The sequence below is a fragment of the Silurus meridionalis genome, chromosome 18, assembly GCF_014805685.1.
Source record: "Silurus meridionalis isolate SWU-2019-XX chromosome 18, ASM1480568v1, whole genome shotgun sequence".
Lineage (NCBI taxonomy): Eukaryota > Metazoa > Chordata > Actinopteri > Siluriformes > Siluridae > Silurus > Silurus meridionalis.
The window spans coordinates 12,616,158-12,643,425 of NC_060901.1; the positions used below are offsets into that span (position 1 = coordinate 12,616,158).

The 27,268-nt window shown below is 38.6% G+C and overlaps 2 protein-coding genes across 7 annotated transcripts in view; one reads left to right on the forward strand and one right to left on the reverse strand.

The window, feature by feature from the left end:
- Positions 1 to 19,859, reverse strand: part of tbc1d22a (TBC1 domain family, member 22a) — a 182,495-nt gene extending 162,636 nt beyond the window's left edge. For all 5 annotated transcript variants that reach the window (XM_046873155.1, XM_046873153.1, XM_046873154.1 and 2 more), the window contains exons 1-4: positions 19,637 to 19,859; positions 17,650 to 17,706; positions 10,631 to 11,046; positions 7,108 to 7,287 (exon numbers count right to left, since the gene is read on the reverse strand). In XM_046873155.1, the coding sequence (XP_046729111.1) occupies positions 7,108 to 7,287; positions 10,631 to 11,046; positions 17,650 to 17,706; positions 19,637 to 19,698 (715 nt within the window). In that variant the 5' untranslated portion in view covers positions 19,699 to 19,859. The remainder of the gene's footprint in view (positions 1 to 7,107; positions 7,288 to 10,630; positions 11,047 to 17,649; positions 17,707 to 19,636) is intronic.
- Positions 19,860 to 24,562: 4,703 nt separating this feature from the next.
- The window catches only part of cerk (ceramide kinase), a 28,347-nt gene continuing 25,641 nt past the window's right edge, over positions 24,563 to 27,268 (forward strand). The window contains exon 1 of one of the 2 annotated variants that reach the window (XM_046873392.1): positions 24,563 to 24,976. In XM_046873392.1, coding sequence (XP_046729348.1) covers positions 24,805 to 24,976 — 172 coding nt within the window. In that variant the 5' untranslated portion in view covers positions 24,563 to 24,804. The remainder of the gene's footprint in view (positions 24,977 to 27,268) is intronic. The other variant, XM_046873391.1, reaches the window with a different exon arrangement.

Here is a 27,268-nt window from a genome sequence, read left to right on the forward strand (position 1 = left end):
TTGCTTCCATGCATCACAAACTTTCTCCTATGAAGGACCAGAAATCAAACTTCATTGAAGGCTGTGGGACAAAAAGTTGCTTTATACCAAACTGCATTATATTAAAATTGCCCCTTATTTATGATTTCATATATTTAGAAATTACTAAGTTACTAGAAAACATCTGCCCGACTAATGTGGCTTTATTTTATGAATTTTCAACATAAATAATCCCAATTTTCACAACAGACATTGTCCCAAAGCAGCTTTACAGAATTTAACAGTTAGGTGAACGATGTGTTTTATCCCTGATGAGCAGCCATGGCGACGGAAAAGGAAAAACTCCCTTAGATGTTATGAGGAAGAAACCTTGAGAGGAACCAGACTCAAAAGGGAACCCATCCTCATTTGGGTGACATCAAGAGTGGGATTATAGTCTTTAAAACAATACAGAACACTGGAGAGTCAATGTAATGTAGGAATGTAATGATCCTTTTACAGTCTTTTACAGTCATTATGGTTATAAAACTAGGAGCTACTGAGCAACTCATAAAATAGCTCAACATTTGCGATCATCACAGATCCAACACCGGCTTCTCCATGTCAGAGCCTTTAAACACTCCAGGCGGTCCAGTGTCAAAACTCCACACATGAAGTGAGATCCAATTGGCACGTCTCTAGATGGTTCGGGAAGTTTGCGAGTTCGGCATCTATTTCTTTAAAGGTCCACAATCTTCATGAGGTGGGACGTGACTGGGGCTGGAGCAACCTCAGGTTACAGTGCAATAGTTGCCTAATGCAGCCATAAGAGCTATAAGCAATACAGCCATATGCTGGTAATATCAGTGTGTCACCTCTAGAAGAAAAAAGAGTCTAGTTTCGGCATCTGCACTCGAAACTTTGACATTTTAATCGTGTGTTTTTTTCCTTTACATTTGCCAATGAAAGTCCGGCCCCCTAAAATTAAATCAGTGCAAAAATGACAATCTTTAACAAAGCTATCAGACTAAAAAGCAGGCAAACAACTGAAGTACGGCGTCGTTTTGGTTTTGAGTTGAATGGGTCAAGTGAGTCAATTAAAGAAGCACTAATTGTCATTTGAACCATATACAGCTGATGCAGTACACAGTGAAATGACACAACGTTCCTCCAGAACCCTGGTGCTACAAAACCAACATAAAGCTACATAACAAAACACAGAGCTAAAGACTAAAGTATGTTGTCTGTCTCATATGTCTGAAAATATATTGTTTTAAAAAAATAATCAATTTTCAGAAATATCCACTTGATTCTTTCATTCAGTGTAGATGGTGTGGGCAGTGAGAGATTTACACTTCACGCTCTATCTGTGTGGGTTTCCTTCACACTAACCTGCATACTTATACAAATCCTACACAATTTCCATCAGTCATTCGACCGCAAATAATTATAAATCAATACGATATGAACAACGGTTTTTAGACACCTGACAGTCTGATTGATATCCCATTCCACATTTAGAATAACCTCCACTCTTCTGGGAAGATGTTCCACTAGATTTTGGAGTGGAAATTTGTGCTCAGTCTCCCACCAGGGCATTAGTAAAGTCAGGTACTGATGTAGGGTGAGGAGGCCTGGAGTTCATCTCCACAGGTTGAGGTCAGAGCTCTATAGCAGATGATCTTCCACTTCAACCATGTAAACCATATCTTTTCTGGAGCTGGCTTTGTGCACAGGGGTAACGTCATGCTGGAACAGGTTTGGGTCTCCTTAACACATCCTATACAACTGTGTGCCTCCAACTTTGTGGTAACAGTTTGGGGAAGAACCACATATGGCTGGAAAAATCAGGTGTCCTAAAAGTACCAAATAGTGTCCGGATTGAATTGTCTGATCTGTCAACAGTTGCTAGGTTATAAATAAAAAGAAAAACAAGTTAAGAAATACTTTGCTTGTTCACTAAAAGACACGCAGAGCCGAGCGAACGAAACAAAGAGATGTTCACCACAGTGCTGCATTCGCATCAGTTTTTATAGTGAAGCGAATCGTCAGCCCGCAGCGCCGCTTTCATAAGCGGTTCATATATTCCTACCCGACTCTACCTACACCCATCCCACCTCATCAGCTCGGCGTGCTAGGTTATTTGATTTGTTACAATAAAAAAAAAGGGGGACAATTTATATGAAATGTGCTCTGCAACACAGCGTGAAATGAAGATTCGATTTTACTGGACCATAGCCCCGGACTATGAACTTCTGCAGCGGTATGTAGAGAATTTCTTAGGGCTGCGTGGGTTAACAGGTTTCCAAAAATAAAAAATATATATCTACATATGCACAGTTTTTTTTGCTGTTTCATGAGGTAGAAATTTCAGTAGAAATGGATTTTCGGAAATAAGTGATGGTGTACTGTGTTCCGGCGCTAACGTTACACCCAACATTACATATAACGGCAATAAATAGCACAAGTGTACATTTCCAGCAGCCGCTCTTTATAACTGATGGCGGCGCACTGTGTTGATGTACTACAAACTCAGTGTGAAGGAGTCCATAAATATTCTGATGACACCTCGATATCCTGCTATATCAACTCAAGAACTGATGAAAAGAGTCAAAGTTGACAAAGAAAACTGATATGGTTACAAAATGGGACATGAACGATTAAATCAGTAGACGAATTTTAATGACAATCACACCGGGACACTGTAATCTGTACTTCTCTCGATATCTCTCATAAACATACCCATCACTTTTCTGTCTAAATTCATATATTATATATATACAGTACAGACCAAAAGTTTGGACACACCTCCTCAAAGAGTTTTCTTTATTTTCATGACTATGAAAATTGTAGATTCACACTGAAGGCATCAAAACTATGAATTAACACATGTGGAATTATATACATAACAAAAAAGTGTGAAACATCTGAAAATATGTCATATTGTAGGTTCTTCAAAGTAGCCACCTTTTGCTTAGATTTCTGCTTTGCACACTCTTGGCATTCTCTTGATGCTTTGATACTTTGAAGAACCTACAATATAACACATTTTCTGTTCACTTTTTTGTTATGTATATAATTCCACGTGTTAATTCATAGTTTTGATGCCTTCAGTGTGACTCTACAATTTTCATAGTCATGAAAATAAAGAAAACTCTTTGAATGAGCAGGTGTGTCCAAACTTTTGGTCTGTACTGTATATATAATATATATAAACTTTTGGTCTGTACTGTGTATATGTATATATGTGTATATATATGTGTATATATGTGTGTATATATATATATATATAAAAAACAAAATTTATACTAAATTTATAGCTATACTTATTTTTTATACACTTTATACTTTTACACTTTATTTTTTTTTTTTATTTGATTTTTATCTTCTATTTTTCTTGTTTACATGTTGGACAAGTCAGACAAAAGCATTTCACTTCATGTCGTACTCTGTATGTAAGTGTATTGGGACAAATTAATTTTAATACAAAAATACCGATACGAGTTGAATTAGAGTTGAATTCATTTAAGCAACCACCTGATTAAACTCTGAGGGGGGGGAGACAAAAGTTGCATGGTCAAAAAACACTCTCTCAAACCATGAAAAATCGACTGTTTTCTCGTGAGTGCTCCAAAATCTGGAAATTCATTCTAAGGACACTAATTTGATTAACGCGCGATTCGTGCAGCGCGCATTTCTGTTTGCCCGTTTTTATTAAAAATGTAAATAAATAAATATAAAAGGGGCTGAATTAACTCCTTTAACGTGACATGTTTATTCATGACGCTTTTTCTTTACAAAATAACTCGCAAATCTCTGCCGAAAAGTAATTTTTAATCACTAAATATTTGTTTTACAAGTCTCAAATCAAGGACCAAAAAACGTTGTGATGCACACGTCCGGCAAGTAACGCTGTTCTGTTTGGAATTCTATTAAAAAATTTTATTAAAAGAAAAAAAAAGAAAACTGCTAATATGTCATACACATAAATATTTAATAATTCATTCCAAAAAAAAAAAAAAGAAATATAATATTATATATATATATATATATATATATATATATATATATATATATATATATATATATATATACAGGAGTGCAGAATTATTAGGCAAATGAGTATTTTGACCACATCATCCTCGTTATGCATGTTGTCTTACTCCAAGCTGTATAGGCTGGAAAGCCTACTACCAATTAAGCATATTAGGTGATGTGCATCTCTGTAATGAGAAGGGTGTGGTCTAATGACATCAACACCCTATATCAGGTGTGCATAATTATTAGGCAACTTCCTTTCCTTTGGCAAAATGGGTCAAAAGAAGGACTTGACAGGCTCAGAAAAGTCAAAAATAGTGAGATATATTGCAGAGGGATGCAGCAGTCTTAAAATAGCCAAGCTTCTGAAGCGTGATCATCGAACAATCAAGCGTTTCATTCAAAATAGTCGACAGGGTCGCAAGAAGCGTGTGGAAAACCAAGGCGCAAAATAACTGCCCGTGAACTGAGAAAAGTCAAGCGTGCAGCTGCCAAGATGCCACTTGCCACCAGTTTGGCCATATTTCAGAGCTGCAACATCACTGAGTGCCCAAAAGCACAAGGTGTGCAATACTCAGAGACATGGCCAAGGTAAGAAAGGCAGAAAGTCGACCACCACTGAACAAGACACACAAGCTGAAACGTCAAGACTGGGCCAAGAAATATCTCAAGACTGATTTTTCTAAGGTTTTATGGACTGATGAAATGAGAGTGAGTCTTGATGGGCCAGATGGATGGGCCCGTGGCTGGATTGGTAAAGGGCAGAGAGCTCCAGTCCGACTCAGACGCCAGCAAGGTGGAGGTGGAGTACTGGTTTGGGCTGGTATCATCAAAGATGAGCTTGTGGGGCCTTTTCGGGTTGAGGATGGAGTCAAGCTGAACTCCCAGTCCTACTGCCAGTTTCTGGAAGACACCTTCTTCAAGCAGTGGTACAGGAAGAAGTCTGCATCCTTCAAGAAAAACATGATTTTCATGCAGGACAATGCTCCATCACACACGCCCAAGTACTCCACAGCGTGGCTGGCAAGAAAGGGTATAAAAGAAGAAAATCTAATGATATGGCCTCCTTGTTCACCTGATCTGAACCCCATTGAGAACCTGTGGTCCATCATCAAATGTGCGATTTACAAGGAGGGAAAACAGTACACCTCTGAACAGTGTCTGGGAGGTTGTGGTTGCTGCTGCACGCAATGTTGATGGTGAACAGATCAAAACACTGACAGAATCCATGGATGGCAGGCTTTTGAGTGTCCTTGCAAAGAAAGGTGGCTATATTGGTCACTGATTTGTTTTTGTTTGGTTTTGAATGTCAGAAATGTATATTTGTGAATGTTGAGATGTTATATTGGTTTCACTGGTAAAAATAAATAATTGAAATGGGTATGAATTTGTTTTTGTTGTTGCCTAATAATTATGCACAGTAATAGTCACCTGCACACACAGATATCCCCTAAAATAGCTAAAACTAAAACTACTTCCAAAAATATTCAGCTTTGATATTAATGAGTTTTTTGTGTTCATTGAGAACATGGTTGTTGTTCAAATTAAATCCTCAAATAAAATTAATCCTCAAAAATACAACTTGCCTAATAATTCTGCACTCCTGTATATATATATATATATATATATATATATATATATATACACACATATATATATATATATATATATATATATATACACACACACACACACACACACACACACACACCCCCCTACTTAAAATAATTATAACTTTCTTATGCCTCATTATTACTTTTCTCTCCTTTTTCTTCTTTCTGTTTAATTTTGTTTAATATTTAACATTTTCTGTAGTTTGCCTGTAGCCTCACAAGAATTTCATTGTACAAACTGTCACTGACTTCTGTACATATAATGTAGAAAACTTGAAACGTTCCCTGGTGATTTACAAAATTTAAAACACCACAATTACTTTATGTTTACAAGATCATTCAGCCTTCATGCTCTATGTTGAGTTTGATTTAACTAATAATACACTTGCATTTGCATAAAGCATCCGTATTCGTCCATGCGCATGTTGAGAGTATTAAAAAAGTATTTTATTAATTTAAGGTACATTGAGAACAGATAAAAATGTGCTATTAAGTTGCGATTAATCGCGAGTAAACTCATTACGGTCACGATTAAATATTTCAATCGATTGACAGCCCTAGTGTGTATATATACACAACAGTTTATATTTAATCAAATGGCACTACCACCACCAAGCTTCATTTAATACAATGACGCCCGCCTGCCGAACACTTCGTTTGACTTCTTTTTTTTCCTCACTGAACAATCAGTGTCTAATGGTGAGGAAACACATTTTCCCATATAAAGCTATACAACTATTGTTTGATCTGTAAAAATGAAGGAAAAGTCAAATATTTGTTCTGCTTGAAACAGTACTCAGTAAAAAAAAAAAAAAAAAAAAAAAAAAAAAAAAAAAAGTTACGTGTTGCATATTGAATGTAAAAATCATTTTTAGCAGAACCTAATAAATTACGAACAATTCTCTTCATTCAGATGTGTGATGTATGTTAAGACAAGGTGTTTTATACAAGTAGTGGACAAGTTTTCCTTTAATAAGCCTACTAGCTATGTAAATAAGTAAGATGCTAATCCTTAATTCTGGTTGTTGAATGCTCATCTCCAACCAACAACTTCAAATAATACTAATAAACTAACTGTGAAGAATCCGATATTTAATTCAGTGTTATTTGTATAGAGCTTTTAACCATAGACATTGTCTCATAGCAGCTTGACAGAATGAAAACATACTACAAATGTAAATTTTATCAGTATAAATTAGTCCATATACATTTTTCCCAAATGATCAAGCCAGTGGCAACATGGGCAAGGAAAAGCTCCCTGAGACGTATGAAGAAAGTAAACTTAGACCCAAAAGGGAGCCCATCCTCATCCATTCATTACAGTACCATCATTGTCAACTGTTCACTGATGGAGGCTACAGCAAAAAAAAAAAATCAACCCTAAGCCACAGTAGAAAACCGTCCACACAAATTACAATACAAATCCAGGTTCCTGAGTGTACCCAGATATATTCACGGTCAAGAAAAAAAAAAAAAAAAGAAAGCTTGAACTGCTTACCGAGGTCAGTGTTAGGCCCAGCCAGTAGCTGTCGGAACTTGTCAAGTCTGAAAGCCTCTCTCTCTGTCATTGCAGGAGTTCCTGATGTGTTCTGATCAGCCATGCGGGCCACCAGGGGGATGACCGGCCTGTGAGGGAGCGACTGCTGCCTGTATAGTGCTGCCCGCTCGCCACTCATCTCTGCTCCAGGTAAACAACAAAACAAAAAACATGCTGTAGGTTAATAACCATGCATGAATCATGTCCACTTTCCCAGCACTGTTCTAGCAAAATCTCTCAGAGAGCCAATAAAAAAACCTCTTGGACACTGTATTGGAAATTATTTTCTTTAGTGAAAATGACATTTTGTTTAATTACAATGTTCACTCCCGTACTCAGTACTCTTTTACACACCGCACTGTGTAATATACAGCAGGTTTACTGGCGGCGCCATTTTGTGTTTTGTGTATTTGTCCTACACTGTCTTGTGTTGTCTTGCACTGTTTGCACCAGGTTGCACACGATGCACTTTATGTGGCGAGGACACTTACTAGTCCTCAGCCCTGTGTTTTGTTATGTAGCTTTATGTTGTTTTATGTAGCACCAGGGGTCTGGAGGAACGTCGTTTCATTTCACTGTGTACTGCGTCAGCTATATATGGTTGAAATGACAATAAAAGCTTCTTGACTTGAAAAATATGATCGGCATTATAAACTCTTATATAATCCACAAAAATCTGGCACTACACAAAGAAACATCAGTGTCATCATCTTATTCCTTGCTCCCTTTATAAACATTAACAAAATATAAAGCAGAAATGACCTGTTCAAGCACAGTATATTCATTCACTACTCGCTGCACACATCTTGTTTTGTCTAAAATTACAAGGTCAGTTGGGATTTTCATCCAGTTTTTCAAACAGGCAACAAATACACATTTTATGCTCCACTCCTTTATTTATTTATTTTTTTTTAAACAATTTGTACACTGGTAACTACCAATTTCTACTCGAAGTGAGGAACTTAACAATAAGCACCTCTGAGGCAAATCTTTTTGTATTGTTTGCAATGTGTATTTAAAAGAAACTTCCCAGTCATATTTAGAAGACAAGAACCAATGGTGCACAAGTAGTATACTGTAATTCTATGTTAATAATATTATTTTTACTACTGTAGCCTATAAAATGCTTCATAGACTTTTTACGAAATTTGGCACAGGGGTAGACGATACTCTCAGCTGCCTATAAAACAAATTTGGTGCTTGGCGCTCCAGCACTTTAGCGCCACCAACAGGGCGAATTTGCAATAAAAACTCCACACTACAACATTGTAAAAATGCTATTCTGTTTTCCGCGGACAGATTTTGACAGATCATTATGAGATTCGGATTACAGAAGTATGAGCTTAAGGATGAAGTCCACACACACACACTTTTCTCTAAAATTGGCTCTGAATCAGAGAAGTTGATGTTATGTTAAGCTTTTGTGGATACACTCAGTTTACAGCTGCACTGTGATTATAAAGATCAAAATGCAGACACATTTTTAACTCAATTCACAAAATAGTTTTGTTCAAAAAAAAAACAATGTATCCAATTGAATCTCCTAAAAATGTAATATCAAAGTGTCATATAATTTGTTAATGACACATGGGCAACCCTGCTGCACTCAGTGTGATTTGAAAAGAAAATTAAAGCGTTCATTTATTAATGCTTGAATGAATACATGATTAAAAAAAAAAAAAAAAGTCTGCATCAGTAATGCATCAATTCACAGCCTCATACGTATATATATATATATATATATATATATATATATATATATATATATATATATATATATAAAAAGAAAGAAAAAACACACACGACACTCATCAGTACATGGAACAGCCTCACGCCTCTGCATTAGCATAGCATCTGCATGACAACCACTGGAAAACAAATAGCGTGCAACAATGACTTTGCATGGAAAAAAACTTTGTCACGCAATCCTAGTGAGGAAAAAACAGCCGACAGGAAGTCTGTGATCGCAGTCAGACGATCCCAAACAAAGCTGCGGGTAGGAAGTAGACGAGGGGGCAGTTGCTCTGCGCCAGAGAGAGATCACAGCGAGAGCACACAGTATACATGTCCTCACCTCCTCTGCCGCGTCTGTACAGTGTCTCTTTCTACAACGGCAGAACCGCAGGCATCCGAGTGCACGTATGACAGACCTGTAGTTCTATCAGCTGTCACTCTCTCACACACGCACTAGTTTAAATGTGCAATGATGTGGCCTGTGGGTTCCTTTAGGAAACAGACTTACAGTCTACCACAGTGAAATGTGATGCAACTCAAACAGAAGAATTCTACCACCTGAGAGTGGCACAGGACCAACAGTTTTGACGGTATGACTGGTTTAATGGTCCAATACAGATTCTAATTCATGCACCATGCACACTTATGGATATCCAGAAACTCATTATCAAAGCCACCAGGCAATTTAGAGCGTCATTGTGCTGCTCTGGTTTAATCACATGGAAACCTTTAACTGACTAATAAAAAAATAAATGGTAAAAAATAAGACAAACCCAGGTTTTCTAAAGAGCTCATCAAGTCAATTTAAAGACTTTTGAAGACCTTTTGAAGACCATTAAGAAATAAACTACACCCACCAGGCATAACATTATGACCACCTGCCTAATATTGTGTTGGTCGACCTTTTGCTGCCAAAAAAGTTCTGACCGTTAGAGCATCAACACCATCAACAACTTCAGCAGTTTGAGCTACAGAAGATCATCTGTTGGATCGGACCACACGGACCAGCCTTCGCTCCCCACGTGCATCGATGAGCCTCGTCCGCCCACGACCCTGTCGCCAGTTCAATTGTTGTGGTACAATTCCTCCCCTGGACCACTTTTGATAGACACTGACCACTGCAGACCAGAAACATCCTACGAGAGCTGCAGTTTTGGAGATGCTATGACCCAGTTGTCTAGACATCACAATTTGGCCATTATCGAACTTGTTCAAATCCTTATGCTTGCCCATTTTTTCTGCTTCTAACACGTCAACTTTGAGGACAAAATGTTAACTTGCTGCCTGATGTATCCCACTCACTAACAGGCGCCATGATGAAGAGATAATCAGTGTTATTTACTTCACCTCATAATGTTACACCTGGTCGGTGTGTATATCACAACATCAAAAACACACACACAAACACATTGTTTGCAACTGGCCTTAACTGAGCCCTAAATTAATGTTTTTTTAAGCCGTTTCGCTAAACGTGCACTTCCCAATAGATAAAAAATGTAATCCTTTTTTATTTTTGTGGTACAATCCAAGAGATTCGCACCGATAACAGAAAGCTGATTGGCTGTTGCATGTTGTAGCCATAACACAGCGAATTAGATTTGGACTAGCCAAAGAAAAAACTACAACACCATGGCAAATTAAAGACTTCTAAGGCTAAAATTTGGATTTAAATATTTTAAACTGTTTAAGACTCTGTGAAAACAAAGTTTCTGATATTATTCCGATCTCAGCAGAGGTGAACTGTACAAACCCTTTGGCGATCCAATAGGTGCTTCGCTGTGGGACTTGACCAGCCTGCTGTCAGTGTGGTGAAAACGTTCCGAGCTAAAGGGCAGTTCTGTGGTTGTCTCCTCCTCCTCCTCCAGCCTCTTCTCTTCATCTTTGTCGTGTTCCTCCTCTTCGTCCTTCTCCTCAGGCTCAGGAGTATCGTCGAGCTGCTGCTGTCGTAGTTCTTGCTGCTTGCTGTGGTTCTCGATCACCTTGTTAGCCGTCTCCATCACCACCTCGATGTTGAGGTTCTGTGCGGCCATGGCGAGGAGCTCGTCGTCGTCGTCGCCCACGTCCCAGGCATCGCTCGTGATGCTCTCAAACTCCTGGAAGGTGGTGGCTTTCTTTGGCTTTCCAGGCGTGCTCGTGGCAGACGGCTTGTTTCCAGCTTTGATTAAACTATGAGAGAGAGCGAGAGAGAGAGAGCGCGAGAGAGAGAGAGAGAGAGAGAGAGAGAGGAGTAGAAGAACGTGAGCATCTGGTACCTGAAAGATATTTTAATAATAACAGGAATTATCTTTATCCCAAATACAGTTTAATGAGTTTAACACATCGCGTTCGCGTCAGCAGTTTTGCGCTGGAGCTGCGAGAGTATTTTCGCTAACAAGTAACGGATGTCTATCTCGACTTTGTGTAAAATACACCTGCAGCTACAGACTGAACTGATTAACCTTAGTTTTGTGAAAGAGCGGTGAAAAAACAATATTAAGCTCAAGCTAGAAATATCCATTAATAACGTTAAAGAAAAGAAAAAAACAGGGCAGATTTATTAATCATACTGTATTAAGGGCTGGGCAACATAAGATATAAACCATGACAGGGCAGGTGTTGGCAGAAAATAACCAATTACTGGGTGTAGCAAGGTCCCCACCCTGAACTGCACATTGTGACGTAGACTGTAAAAATACCAGGGGGTTCGTTTTAAAATGTTCAGTTTAATCTGTCCAGTTTGAGCCTTTACCCCTGATCTGCTCAAATCCGTGTTCTTGGCTAACAAGAAGGGAAGCTGATGTGATCCGTCATTGCAAAAACCTCAAGGGTTGATGTTTTGTGTATTCCGAGTTGCTGTTCTGCTAACCACAGCTGTAAAGAGTGATGATGTAATTTACAGTATCCATCCCAAGCCGCTCGGACCAATTTCAATTCATTTTTATGTGTTTCTCAAAGCAGCTTTACACAGATAAAGCGGTTATATATACACGATTATATAAACTAATGTCTACCTTTATTGCCTGTGGGTTTCTTCCTTGTAATTGTTTATCCCTGATGAGAGAGTCAGTGGCGACAGTGAGACTGTATGAGGAAGAAGCCTTGAGAGAAACCCGACTCAAAAGGGAGCCCGTCCTCATCCGGGTGGCACCGAATGTCCATTCATTGAGGTTCCATTGTTGCGGTGTGTAGTAATAGATACTTAAATGCAGATCTGTTCATGCAACCTGGTCTCCTGAGCCATTGTAGTAAATAGTGATATTAATTACAGTCCAAATCCATCCTCAAAGTTCTTGAGTTGCTCAACCGCTTCATGAATCTTTAGGCTGTAGATGTGGATCCATCCCCAATTTGCCTATTATTATCTCTGATCTCCCCTGTCAACGAGATGTTTCCATTCACACACCTGTCACATACACATTCAGTGTTTGTTTTCTCGCACTGTTCTGTATAAACTCTTAAGAATACTGTGTAAGAGGGAAAAAAAAAAAAAAACAGCCCTTTGGACACCATCAACACCACCTGATTAAATTTTGGTGTTTGGTGTCAACATTAACTGAAGCCCTTGACCTCCATCTTCAGAGATGTTTTTTTTTTTTAGATTGTGCTACTGATACATTACGCTAGTAAGCAACTGATGAGACGTTTATGGCGGATATTTGTTCAACAGATTTTGGGTACTTGATCTTCCTGCCTTTTCTGTAAACAGATTTGTCGTAAATTGTACACTTGCTCGTATTGAGCCTCGACGCGCCCAACGTAAATCTACCTTCAGACGACAAACATGCCATGGCTGACCCCATTGGTTTGGGAAAATTGTAAACATTAACTGAAAAGTCTGAATTGTGATTGCACACCCTGACATTTTTTAGGTGGTGAAGTTAAAAACAGTCAAAAAAAAAATACAAAAATTAAAACTAAGATTTCAAACGTTAAACAATTTAACAAATTGTTAAAACACATAACTGATTCAGAAAACTGCATTACATTACATAAAGTATTAAAAAAGGAATACATTTTTAGAAGCTTGAATGTAATTGACCCATGTGTGAGTCTGTTCAGCCTCGAGCTTCAACTACTACATCAGTGGTCCCAACCCCCAGCACCGGTCTGTGGGTCAGTTGGTACCGGGCCGCACAGAAAGAATACATTACTTCCGTTTTATTAAAATCTGATTCTGAACGATGTTTCAGAGTCAGTCTTGAATTGACATTTACATTTATAGCACTTTCAGAGACCCAGGTTGCTTGAACAGTTCTGCACCTACACACCTCAACAATGGATGTGCAATGAATGGACATTCGGTGCCACTTAGATGAGGATGGGTTTCCCCCTTTTGAGTCTCAAGATTTCTTCCTCATGCCATCTCAGGGAGTTTTTCCACGCCACAGTTGCCACTGACTCGCTCAATTATAAGGAATAAATTTATAGGCAATAAAAATACGCATTTCTTTCATACAACCTTATCACACTTTTATCTGTATGAAGCTGCTTTGAGACAATGTCCATTGTAAAAACAATAAAAAAAAAAAATGCATTATACAAATAAAAATGAAGAAGAAATATTGGAGCAGTTGAAGGTTACAGCTCTTGTTCAGGTGCATTGGCAGAAGTCAAACATTGTAACCTGCTAGCGCTTCCGGAAGCTGTGTGATTTACCTGCATGAATATCTAACGACATATACATAAACAAACAACCATCGACCATCATTCTTCCCTTGAATCAACCAAACTCCATCTGTGTACCTTTGGCCGATGCGCAAGACACGCATCACTAATATCGCATTGTGAGATCTCATTTTGGAAGGCTGCTCTCCCTGAGCGAGGAAACTGCTCATCAGATCTAAACCAACAAAATCGAAATTCTCAACAGAATGCAAAATTTACAGAATGTTTGATTTTGACCTTTTTTGTTCGCATGCCACTGTCTGATCCCCCTGCAGTGTCCTGAGAAATCACAGCTTTTCATAGGATCAAAACCTGAACCCTATACATGAAATGCTGACTCGTTTCCACTGTGATCAAACCCATGTGCCCTTACATACAGCAACAAAGTGTGAATGACTACTAAATCTATTAGTACACACTGAAAAGACCATCAGACGCATTTTCGGTTTGGGCTCTGTGATTCCTTCAGTTCTGGATGAAGGACACAAACCATGTACTTAAGGTTAAAGTGGAGATACAGTAAGTAAAATATTACTCCAGTACAAGTGTCCCTTTAAACTTTCACTTGAGGATAAGAACAAAAGTATTTGCCTTCAGATATACTTACATATCCAAAGTACTATGATTTATTATGGCTATAATGTTTGTCATTTTTGTCACAAGACTTTTGCTTCCTCATCTCAACTTCTCTCAGCAACACCAATCTATTAATAGAATGATATTAATGAGTCAAACACTGATTGTTATCTATTCAATTTATCATGAGCCCGAATCCTTCTTTTCAACTACTTCAAAATAATAATAAATGAGGCCACGGGTGCTGTGGCGAGTTCGAGTCAGGAGTTTCTTCCACCATTTATTCCTCTCTAAATGTTCTGCTTGCTAGTAAACTGTATAGTCGTGATGAGTAGATTCACCCAAGTGGCAATCAGATCAGGTTTAAAACAGAGCGTGCGCTTGACACTGATTGGTGACTTGCTGCATTCTGGACCGGTTACGTTTTTATCCACTTGCAAACAAAAAGGAACGACTGATTTCGCAACATGTAGTTGATTAAAAAACAAAAAATTAGACTTGAAATGCAGTGAAGTTAAAGGGGAGGTCGTAGCTTAGTGGATGTCAGAGAAATAAATAAATAAATAAATAAAATTTAAAAAAAAAGGAAAGGAAAGGAAAGGAAAGGAAAGGAAAGGAAAGGAAAGGAAAGGAAAGGAAAGGAAAGGAAAGGAAAGGAAAGGAAAGGAAAAAGAGCTTTGGCTTTGAAATGTTGTACAATTAAAGTCCCAAATGGAAATACTTCAGTAAGGTATGTGGAGGTAAAAAAAGCTACTTAACTACAGAAATGAATTACATTCACTTCGTTACTCTATACCACTGAATTGCTTTATATTCCTGTTCTTCAGTAAAAACAGCAGAACTTGATGTGATCTACTGTTGAAGTTCCTCCACCACAAGGTTTTTTGCTGAAGCAGACTGGATCATTTTCACTGATCTCTCTCCTCATCCAATGGCCTTCACGAGATGTTTTGTTTTGCACATCATACTTTATAAACGCTTCACACTGTTGTGTCTCACAAGCCGAGAAGGAAATTAGTAAGTTATTAATTAATGAATTAGATGTCCCATTTGGGGGGAAATAAATAAATAAATAAATAAATAAATAAAGTCTCTTTCACCTTCCTGACACACTGCACCAGTTTAGTTCAACACCACAAATGCACTAGAGCAGCGGTCCCCAAACTTTTTTGCGCCACGGACCTGATTAAAGTCAGACAATATTTTCACGGACCGGCCTTTAAGGTGTGGCGGATAAATACAACCAAATAAAATGACCGGCAAAAAACGGGTATTTTCTAAATATAATTATACACATGAATCCACTGTGTTTTTTTTTTATGTTCAATTTTTTGTTAAATTGAATTCATCGGTAATGTATTATGTGTTAGCGGCCGGAGCAGCCCCTTTAAGAAGGTAGAGGATGGAGGTAAGACATGTGACCAAGGCATCATGACGTGCATCAAGAGTGAGTCATAGACAGATGTGACGGAGAGAATCCGGTCATTTTTCAAAATAAAACATCGTTCAGAATCAGATAAAAAATAAAGCGGAAATAACGTAAGTTTTGTATTTTTCTCTGTGCGGCCCGGTACCAATTGACCCACGGACTGGTGCCGGTTCACGGCCCGGGGGTTGGGGACCACTGCACTGGTGCTCCGAAACTTCTTCAACATTAATCTTATATTAAATATTTTAGAGTACCAACTTTGAGCGATTTTTTCTCTTACAGCTTAGAACAGATTTAAAAACATCATGTCGCCTTCAAATCTACCGAAATCCCTGTTTTGTTTTTTCTTCATTATTAAAAACTCCTGAAGGTAAGGTCCGAGCTTCAATCTGGAATGCAGCACATGACACCAATCAAGATGACAGCAGAACGAATCATTAGAGACAGAGCTCGTTATCTCTGTGTTCGACATCCTTGTGTGTACAAAAACCTTGAATGTTTTACAGGAAACTGATCAACTTGGAAACGTAATGGAGATGGGATGGTGTGGTTCTGGTGTACCGTCTAGTGGAGGTCGAGTTCAATTCATTCAGTTGTACAGAAGACATTCAGGTGAATGTCGAAACAATGCTGCTCATGTTACTGCTATAAACCAGGTCCCTTCACCCCACACATGGGGCCAAAACACACAAATTCAGCTTGGATTATTTTCCCAAAAACATCACAACACACAACCTTCCAATAGTGCAGGTGTTTTGAAACTCTTACATGATGCACATACAGTGTGCCAAATGTTGAGAAACTCTTACACATGTTCCTTTTTTTTCTATGCATCAAACTACGTAAAGGACAAAAACACAAGAATTAGACAAGTGAATGAGTGGAAGAACGTTTTATGGACAGATGAGTCCAAATTTGACATTTTTTGGCTCTAAGTTATAGCCTCATAGCCACAATCAAACATGGAGGGTGAACAATGGTTTGGGGTTGGTTTGGAGGTTGGAGACACTCTTGGTTGAAAGAAATACTGAACCAACATGGCTACCGTTCCATACGGCAACTCCAGTCTAGACGGCAATTCCGTCTGGACTGCAGCTAATTAGAACCAACTTGACCATGCAACAAGACAATGAATTATAAACCCGAACTATAAATCCAAGCTCTCCAAGTTATTTATGGATCGAAGAAATCAGCTGGAGTGTTTAATATTATTTAATGTCCTGCTTAATCACTTAATCACTGGACCATGCCGAAACTGGTTTTAACCTGTTACTTAAGTTAATTAGAAAATAATTAATTAAAAAAATAATAAACAAATAAATAAATAAAAAAGATAGAAGGAACTTGACACCACTATGTTGTTAAAATGTAAAGTACTGAATAGATAGATTAGATTAGAAGATAATGGTGGCAGATGAGGTAACCGTTGACAGACAAATGTTATCTAGGCTGTAAGAAAAAGTATAAAAAGGCTGTGTTTTTGCTGTGACTTTGTTCCATTCTGAGGGAATAAACGCCTGATTCTTTGACATCACAACCCTAGATTCTGCATAAAGTCTATTATTTCTGATTGGAGTCTTTACTTTGATACTGAATTTGTTTGTTTTTTTCTCACAACACCTGCACTCAAATCCTATCGAACTGCTCTGGGATGAACTGGATCACGAGGTCAGAATAAAACTCTGATGAACACATTTTTATGAACAATATGGCAAAGTATTTCTGTTGAATGTTTGGAGAAACAAATTGCCCGGATGCCCAGAGTGTGTACATCACAAAGATTTTTCGATGAAAATAAAGTTCTTATTTATATATTCATTGTTCTTAATACCATTAAATTACGTAGTTTGTTGCATACAAACAAAAGAAACCTGCCACTCTGAATAACCACAAAAGACAAGGTGTTTCCAGACTTTGGACAGGCGCCGCATGTACGTCAGACACGATGAAATGATTATGCATCACAATAGTCCTCTATCATATAAAAATAAAAAAATTAATTAAATTTAAAAAAGAGGTGTTAATGACTTTTTCGAGAGCATGCATGTATTGTGAATACGTTAGCACATCCCTCACTGCACGTGTGTGGTCTATAGGATATTATAGCATTAAACACTTACTTAGCATGTAGGAGAGGATCAAATGGAGGATGCTGGGCTCCATAAACGTGTTGTATGCTGCAAACAGGAAAAGATCCATACAGCTTGGGTTAATGTACATGAAATATTTTTTCCCATCAATGACCCATTTTCAAGGGTAGAAAACTCATACCAAAATCCAACCACCTTTAAATCCACCTTAATACAACATGTAACAAAAGAGTCTTTTGCATTCTGTGAAAACTCTTTCAGTGATACACTATAAGGTCAAAACTGTGACACCTGTCCATAAGATTGTGTCCTTTTTGAACATCTCAATCCACATTTAGTCCTCGTTTGCTGCGATAATAACCTCCAATCTTCTGCGAAGATGTTCCAATAGATTTTGGAGTGTGCTTCTGGTGGTCTAGTGGTTAGGATGCGGCGCTCTCACCGCTGCGGCCCGGGGTCGATCCCCGCTCATGGAACCAACCCCAGCCATTAGGGTTGCACAAGCCAGTGCACTCTTAGTGCCGGTCCCAAGCCCGGATAAATGGGAAGGGTTGTGTTAGGAAGGGCATCCAGCGTAAAAACATGTGCCAAATCAAACATGCGGATCATGAATACGGATGATCCGCTGTGGCGACCTCTAATGGGAGAAGCCGAAAGAAAGTAGGTAGAAGGCTTCTGGAGGTTTGTGCTCATTCAGACACAATGCTAAATGTGACTTGATCACCATAATGCAGAATCAGTGCAGGAGATTGGGACAAAATGGGAATAAAATAAAACATTAAATGATTTTATGCGTCTGCGTGCACTGGAACCGAATAATCAGTGGCATGTCAGTCACTGCAAAGATATGTGCATCCATTCTGAATCGAACAAAGCGAATGACTTAAGGAACTTTTTTTTTTTAAAAACATGCATGAAAATCTTTAAGGAGCACTTTTACTAGAGAAATATTTAGGAGTACTTTAATACAAGTACAAAAATGCTGTCCACCACTGGTTGCATGGGGGTGGGGAGGGGTGTTTGGAGGGAAACGGTACCCTCTTAAGGCCTCTATTTTAGAAAACAAAGGTGTCATGTAGAGGCATGAAGCGGTAGCTCAATGGTTAAAGCACTGATTACTGATTGGAAGATCAGGGGGGTTCAAGCCCTGGTATCGCCACTCTTGGGCCCCTGAGCAAGGCCCTTACCCTCCTGTAATGTAATAGTGACAAGTATAATGCACCTTTTGTTCTCTATATTTTAGAAACTAATGCTGCCTGAAAGAAAGTATATCCAAAACGATAATTTAGGGATGTTCCCCACATCTCAAATCTGACGTGGATTTCCTTAAATTCCTTTACTAATAATACCCTGTTGTATACGGAAGTTTTTCCTGCGTCATGAAACGTGGCCTGAATTGTCGGTGACGTCATCAGACGACGCCTAGGAACTTTTTCAATCAGCTACTTTCACTAAAGTGGAAAGCGAAGTGAAAGAGCAACAGTTGAAAGTGCTCTCTCTAGCTCTCTTTCTCTATCTCCTATGCTGGCCCAATAAGAGTCATATAAACACTGTGATGGGAGCAAATGCAATGGATGTTGATAGATCAACATTTAAACTTGGTGTTTTCTTTCCCCCTTGTACATCAGCACATCCATGGCATCCTGCTCCATCCACAGGTGCCAGATTACACCTTCCAGCACCTGATCATCAGGTAGAGCATTAAAAAAAAAATGTGTTAGAAGTTCTGCTGATCTTACACATTCCACACGAGGGACTGCTTACAGGGTCATTACAGGAAATGTGTCATTTCTGAACAAGTAGTCTTAGCTAGCCACAGGCTAATCAGCTAGCTCAGCTTTCCGAGCTCATTCAAAACAAGCGTGTGAAATCTCCAGGGCTGACAGCATGTATAAAGCAGCAAGCAGAGAAAATACCCCTCGATTTCTGCCATCTTTTAGCTTTTTTAAACCACTGGAAAACGTTAAAGTCCAACATTAGCAGCTAATAGGAAGCTAGCATGAACACGTCACTTTACCTGCCAGGAACCTTGGCTGTGTTCCTTTTCCAGAACTGCTTTTTACTTCCGTCACTCGCCATGTTTTCTTTTTCTCTCTACAACACACCATCAACGCCTCGAGCAGCCCAAACTACTAACACACTCCCGGAATTAATGTGCACTTGCGATATGTACACATTAGCTCGCTTTTCCCCTTTTCGTAAACTCAGAAAGCCGCCATGTTGGTGCAGCCCTACGGGGAGCAAGCAGCGATCTGATTGGTCGGGCTGAGAAAGTCCAGTGTGAGCTGGCCAATCAGAAGGCAGTCGAGGTCCAATCAGAAGTGAGCACTACTGTAAGTCTGCTGACAGCAGAACGATCCAAGCTCATGACTGATGTCTTTAAATAAACCAAAAACAAAAGGTTGATTCTTTTCCTGCAGATATCTCACCTACACTCTCATTCATAATGCATACAGTCCACCAACATTTTGATCCAGACTTCTAAAATGTCTATTTTCTAAAGGAGAATATATAACCATAACCATAAGATTTCTATAAGACACACACATATATTGCATTATTAAAATCCAATACCTAACTGCTTCTGTCTTTTAACTTATCATGAGCCATGACTGGTGTCCAGCAGGACAACAGGATCCTGCCATGACAATTTCAGTTCCCTGATTTGAACCCTATAGAAAACATGTAGAGTGAACTGAAAAGGAGAGTCCACAAGCATTTCATTTGAAAGTTGAAGGATATGGAGAAATTCTATGTGGCGGTATGGCCTAACATCCCTTGCTATGTATTCTCCAACCTAATCAGGTATTATAGGAGGCACAGATGAGTGACTGAAAGTAAAAGGCAGTTTATATTGCATAGCCCAGCGATGTTAGGAAGCCGGAGTCTGCCATGATACAGTGCCTCTGGAGCACTGAGAGTTGAGGGCCTTACTCAGGGCTACCACTTTCCTGGCACATGCTGTAAAGTGACCAAAAGGGTACCAATAATTGTCTCACAAACACACACACACACACACACACACACACACACACACACACACATACAGTTTTTATCACTTAGAGTGTACTCAATTCTGTTGGCAGTTTATTTTGACAGTAATGGCTGTATTTTGAGTTATTTTCAGAGGACAGTAAATCTGTACTGCTATACAAGCTGCACATTGACTACATTAAAATATATCCAAGTTTCATTTCTATAGTATTGTCCTTCGAAGATACTAAAATTGTTGCTGAAATGTGGGGGGTTACATATATATGTGAGATACTGTACACACACCACACAAATATACAGTATATATATATATATATATATATATATATATATATATATATATATATATATATATATATATATATATATATACTACCATTGATATCAAACAACTGCAAACACAAATCACACACACACACACACACACACACACACATATGAGTGTGTGTGTGTGTGTGTGTGTGTGTGTGTGTGTGTATATATAAAATTTGTGTTTGCAGTTGTTTGATATCAATAGGAGTAGATGATTTTTTGGAACATAAAAAAGCCAAAGTTTGGAAAGTAAACACAATTTGTCATAGCTTTATTAGCTCACAGCGCCAGTGGAGGGCAATAATATTTTGGGGCATTAAGAGGAAACCAACAAACCGAGAGGAAACCCAGAATACGCATGAATTGCACAAACAGTACTAATACCAAAGCTATGAGGCAAAAGCATTACCTGTGGCATCTCCATGATGGCCTTTTCTAACTTTATTCTTGTTTAACTGACTGTTTTATTGTTGAAGCCTTTTAAAAGAAATACTTTTTGTCCCTTTTTATTAAACACTAGAGCACAACTTAGTATAGTCATTCTATTTACTTGCAGGTTTGGGAGGCAGAAGGAAACCAGATAACCTGAAAGAATGCCACACAGACCCAGTACAGACAAAGAAGAACATACAAAACTACACACAAACATTAACCTGATCTCAGGTTTGAACCCAAGACACAGGAGGAGTCAGGCAGCAATGCAATTATCTGTGTCACATATTAATTTTAGTATCAGAAATATCTTTGTATACTGTGTTGGTCACCATTTTACAGCTCCATTACAAATGACTTAGATACCACTTTAGAATTCCAAAGTCTCAATATACTGCTAAGTGTTATTCAGTTTCATTGACCTCAAACCTCCTATACTGTGGAAAGTTTCTTTGGTTAAATATTACCTCAGTAATGATCTATGCAGCATCTTATCACAAAATGCTGAAGTAAGCACTCACAACACATAAAATCCCACAGCACAGAATGTGTGTGAATGGCCTCGTGAATGTCCAGACAATTTACCGTTTTAATCTTCCAGAAGTAAGAGCCGAAAGACAAAATATGAGCTTTAAATGAAGTCTTATATAGTTGACCAGGACCGATTTCTACTTACGATTATCATGAATTTTAATAGTATTTATATTGTGACCACAGTGAAGACAGTTTGAGCAAAAAGCAGTACACACTGTCTATTATTGGCAACACATATATTACAAATACAGGCTTAGTGGTTAGCCACAGTACTCACACAAAACCCACAGGGCTTCAGAACGGTGAACATTCAGACGTAGAGAATGTGTAAGCAAACAGCAAACACAAGCAAATAACACAAGGGCATTGAACATATTAACAAGGCAGCCACAAGACCTCATGAGCAGACAAAGTTGCACTTATTTTAGGAGAGCTTTAATAATAAATGAGTACACAAACTAGAAAACAAAGAAGCAGGGTTTCGGAACCTTTGATTCACGACCTTCTGTCAAAAAAACTGTACTTTAAGAAGTAAAATTGCTTTTTGTACATTCTGTAAGTGCTTTCTGTTTTGCCATACTAAATGTCAAATTTATTTGAAAACCTTAAAGTGAAATAATTAAGATATTAATATCTCAATCGGGCCAGAAAACAAGTAATTAACAAAACAGTGATGCAGAGTTACAGAGTAGTCGTTTTCAAAATAGGGTGTTTGAAGTATAGCCTATAGGGGGGTCTGTAATATTAGTCTTTTCATGGGGGCACACACACACACACACACACACACACACACACACACACACACACACACACACACCTTTTACATCTAAGGGCAACTTAGCATACAGGCATATTTTCAAAGTTTGGAGAAAACCTGTGACTATAGAGGAAGTGATGAAGTAGCTACAATCTGTCTTTTGAATTCATACCTGGTTTGAATTAAAAAATCTTTCATTAATAAATAATTAGCCTAATTATAGAAAATCGACTTGGCTGGAATGAATAGACAACATATTATTGTATAGAAGGTCCTTAGCTCCACAAACCTAAGATACTAGCTCTACATGCCCAAGGTTTTGGGCATGTATCATGTGTGTCTTTTGGGATATAGCTGGCCAATTTTATGCATTTGTGACAGTTCTGAAAATAGTGCTGCACACTTGGCATTGTGTTTCATCAAGTTAGTCTCATTTGCAACTATATACGGTTTAATTATTGCTTTTTGATACATATATAAATGCATTATATATAAATATATATTGCATATATATATAATATATGATATAATATAATATATATATATAAATATATATTGTACTGCATTATAGTCAAATATTTTTTTACTCAACTACATTTTGCGAAATCAGTCGGTCCTTTTTACTGATGAGCGGATAAAAACATAACTGGTCAAACACGCAGCAAACCACCAATCAGGATAGAGCACGCGCTCTGTTTTAAACTTGTTTTGATTGCAGTCATCATCGTCACTTCAACAGCAAGCAGTGAATGATGAAAACTTCTGACTCTGAATTTCCACAACACCTGTGGCCCTGTGGCCTTTATTTGCGTGATTATTTATATATATATATATATATATATATATATATATATATATATATATATATATATATATATATACATACAGTACAGACCAAAAGTTTGGACACACCTTCTCATTCAAAGAGTTTTCTTTATTTTCATGACTATAAAAATTGTAGATTCACACTGAAGGCATCAAAACTATGAATTAACACATGTGGAATTATATATGGAATTATATACATAACAAAAAAGTGTGAAACAACTGAAAAATATCATATTCTAGGTTCTTCAAAGTAGCCACCTTTTGCTTTGATTACTGCTTTGCACACTCTTGGCATTCTCTTGATGAGCTTCAAGAGGTAGTCACCTGAAATGGTCTTCCAACAGTCTTGAAGGAGTTCCCCGAGAGATGCTTGGCACTTGTTGGCCCTTTTGCCTTCACTCTGCGGTCCAGCTCACCCCTTAACCATCTCGATTGGGTTCAGGTCTGGTGACTGTGGAGGCCAGGTCATCTGGCGCAGCACCCCATCACTCTCCTTCTTGGTCAAATAGCCCTTGATGCCTTCAGTGTGACTCTACAATTTTCATAGTCATGAAAATAAAGAAAACTCTTTGAATGAGAAGGTGTGTCCAAACTTTTGGTCTGTACTGTATATATTGTAGTAGTTGAAAAGAAGATTTTGGGCTCATGCTAATTGTAATAGATATCAATCGGTGTTTGGCTCTAAATATCATTTTGTTAATAGATTTGTTTGCTGAAAGAAACAGGGTCTTTTCACATAAACTGAGTTGATTAAGCAAAAGTATTGTGATAAGAATAATATTAGAAACATTATAGCCATAATAAATCATAGTAATTTGGTCACTTAAGTCTGAAGGCAAATACTTTTACTGAAGTGAAATGAAAATTAACTCAAGTACATGATTTGTGTACTTCATCCACCACTGTATATATATTTATATATGTCCTTTAAACATTACGTGCTCTATAATATATTTCCATTTAGGGAATTAAAAAAATATATTATTCTTATTCATAAGAACCCTTGTGAATGTGACGGAGCGTGTGCTTGTGTGCGTGCGTGCGCGCTCCCGCCTCGTGCGTCGCCGCTCACGTAAACAGATTTGCGTGTTGACGTAGGAATCGCTCGCGCTGTGTGTGTCTTTTTTCCCCCCTGTTCCTTCAGAGAACCAGAAACCGCTATGTGTTGACGGTGTGAAGGCGAGAAGCCGCTCTGACCGCCCGAGCCAGAGAGCGAGCCTGCGGGGATTGTGGAGTCGCTCTGAAGATGAAATTCAGATAACTACGGTTGAAACTAGTCTCTCTCTCTTCCATTTTTTTCATTCTTTCTCTCTCTTCGTCACGGAGTAATGGACAAGCCGCCGCCGCCGAAGCCTCCTCTGCTGCCGCTTCTCTGCTCGCAGCTCAGCCTCCAACACAGGGTGAATGAGGTGACCCTAACCAGCGCCTTTCTGTCCTGGAGAGACGTCGAGACGAGACCAAAGCGGACCTCTGGCAGCATTTATGGTCCTCTAAAGGCTGGTAAGTTCCACACCAGATTAATAAATTGTATTATTTCTACCAAAACCCTTTGTTTTGTTTCCGTGCCTGTGTGTAAGAACAGACAATATGAAGTGCGTTCATTTAAATAAGGTTCAGTTCTCCCTCTCAGAAAGAGTGCAAGAGCTCCTGAAGCAGGCCATGTCTGAGAAAACAGGCCTCCTGATGCCCCCCTAAAGGGCAAGCTTTTGCACAAGGCTGGGAATATTTCATATAAACAAGAAGTGTTGCAGAACAACATTAAGATTGTTCTTCATGACCTTAAGCCAGGACAGGATTTCAATCCCAAATCACTCCTTAACCCTTAACATAAATGCACTACAGCTAGGGATTTATATCCAGGGGTAATACACGGTGTCCAGGGGTCATATGGTATGCAGGCCTGACCTGAATATTGACCAGAGAGAACAGAGATGCATTACCTGTAAGAGCTCACTGTTCTCCAGGGGACACTGACTTCTCTCTCTCTCGAGTCACGTGTCCTCGTGTTTCGTTAATTATCTGTGCTCTAAATAATGCTTCAGACAGATCAGTGGACCTTTAAGTCTTTTCCCCTCTGATTACAGTTTCTATAATTACCCAGAAGGCAAGTGCTAGTGAAAAAACATATGACACAACAGTTCCCTTTTCTTATTTTCACCATCCTTCTTTTGTACTCGTGTTGTTGCGGTTTGATGTCGAGCACTGGGTAAATTCCAGGTCCCGTGTTTTTGGACAATACTCGATCTGTCATATGGAACATCCCTAATGTGGGATGTGCATATTTTGGAATCACATCCTTTTCTCGGAAGGACCGTCGCCATAATGTAAACGAGCGCAGAGTAATATGTCCGGAGAACCTGTAGTTCACCGTGACAGTGTTTATAGGACAGATTATACGTGTGCCTAGAGATAATACGTGTCACTAAAGAAAGCTCACAATAAACCCAGTGGTCTTGAATACAAAAGGACAAACTGAGTATTTTGTGTTTTTTTTTTTTTGTTTGTTTTTTTTTTTTTGTTTGTTTTTTTACTTTTGTAGCCTACACGTATATTTTCCCAAGGGCCGTCCTGCCTCGGACTTAAGTTTCCTTCCTTTCCTCGTTAGATACTGTAGAGGCCCTGGCTTTTGGTAAATTACTTGGAAACTTGAACACTGAAAGTCTTCGACTACTAAGGCTTCATTCAGGCTTGGTATGAAGAAGCGTCTCAAGTGAACAGGTCACAAGTTAAAAGCATGAGATACACGTCTGAACACAGGGATCAATACATCTTATGTTCTCATGTTCTAGGTGCAGATACATGCTATGTCATCTCTCTCTCTCTCTCTCTCTCTCTCTCTCTCTCTCTCTCTCTCTCTCTCTATATATATATATATATATATATATATATATATATATATATATAAATGATGTATAATATGCATATGTACACTACCAATTGTCTCATATAATTTCCTCCACTCTTCTGGGAAGATGTTCTACTAGATTTTGGAGTGTGCTTATGTGATATTTGTGTTAATCAGCCAAAAGTATATTACGAAGGCAGGTACTGATGTAGGTGAGGAGGCCTGGGGTGCAGTCAGCGTTCCAGTTAATCCCAAAGGTGTTCAGTAGAGATGAGATCAGAGCTCTATAGCAGGACACTCAAGATCTTCCTCTCCAAAGCATGTAAACCAGATCTTCAAGGAGCTCACTTTGTGCACAGGGGTATTGCCATGCTGGAACAGGTTTGGGTTTCCAAGTTCACGTGAATGCAAAATTGTATTATAGCGCATCTAAAGACGTCCTGTACAATTGAGTGCCTCCAGTGTTGTGGTAACAGTTTGGAAAACAACCACATATAGCAGGAAATGTCAGGTGTCCCAATACTTTTGGCAATATAATGTATTTATAAAACTTAACCATCACTGTTCAGCCATGTTCATATTAATGCTCATTATTGTTTCTTTGGTAACTGGACTAAAAGTATTCTTTTTAAAAGCATCATCGGTACAGTAAGATTTCTGTTGGATGTGTATATAACATGAAGAAAGAAGTCACGCATGTCAGTGGTGGTATCTTTTTAATGATCACCAGGTTTCAGGATGAGGGAGGACATTGCACTGTCCTCTAACGTGACAAGCTGCATTGTTCGAGACGGAGAAGAGCTTTAACTTAATAGAAGTCAACAGGAAAAGAGAAACTGATGACGAAAGAGATGTCTGGTTGCTGTTACTCAGTTTCAAACAGGAACTAACTTGCGTCACGATGCATGAATTATATATGTCGAGTTTAATGTCAAAACGGCAAACAA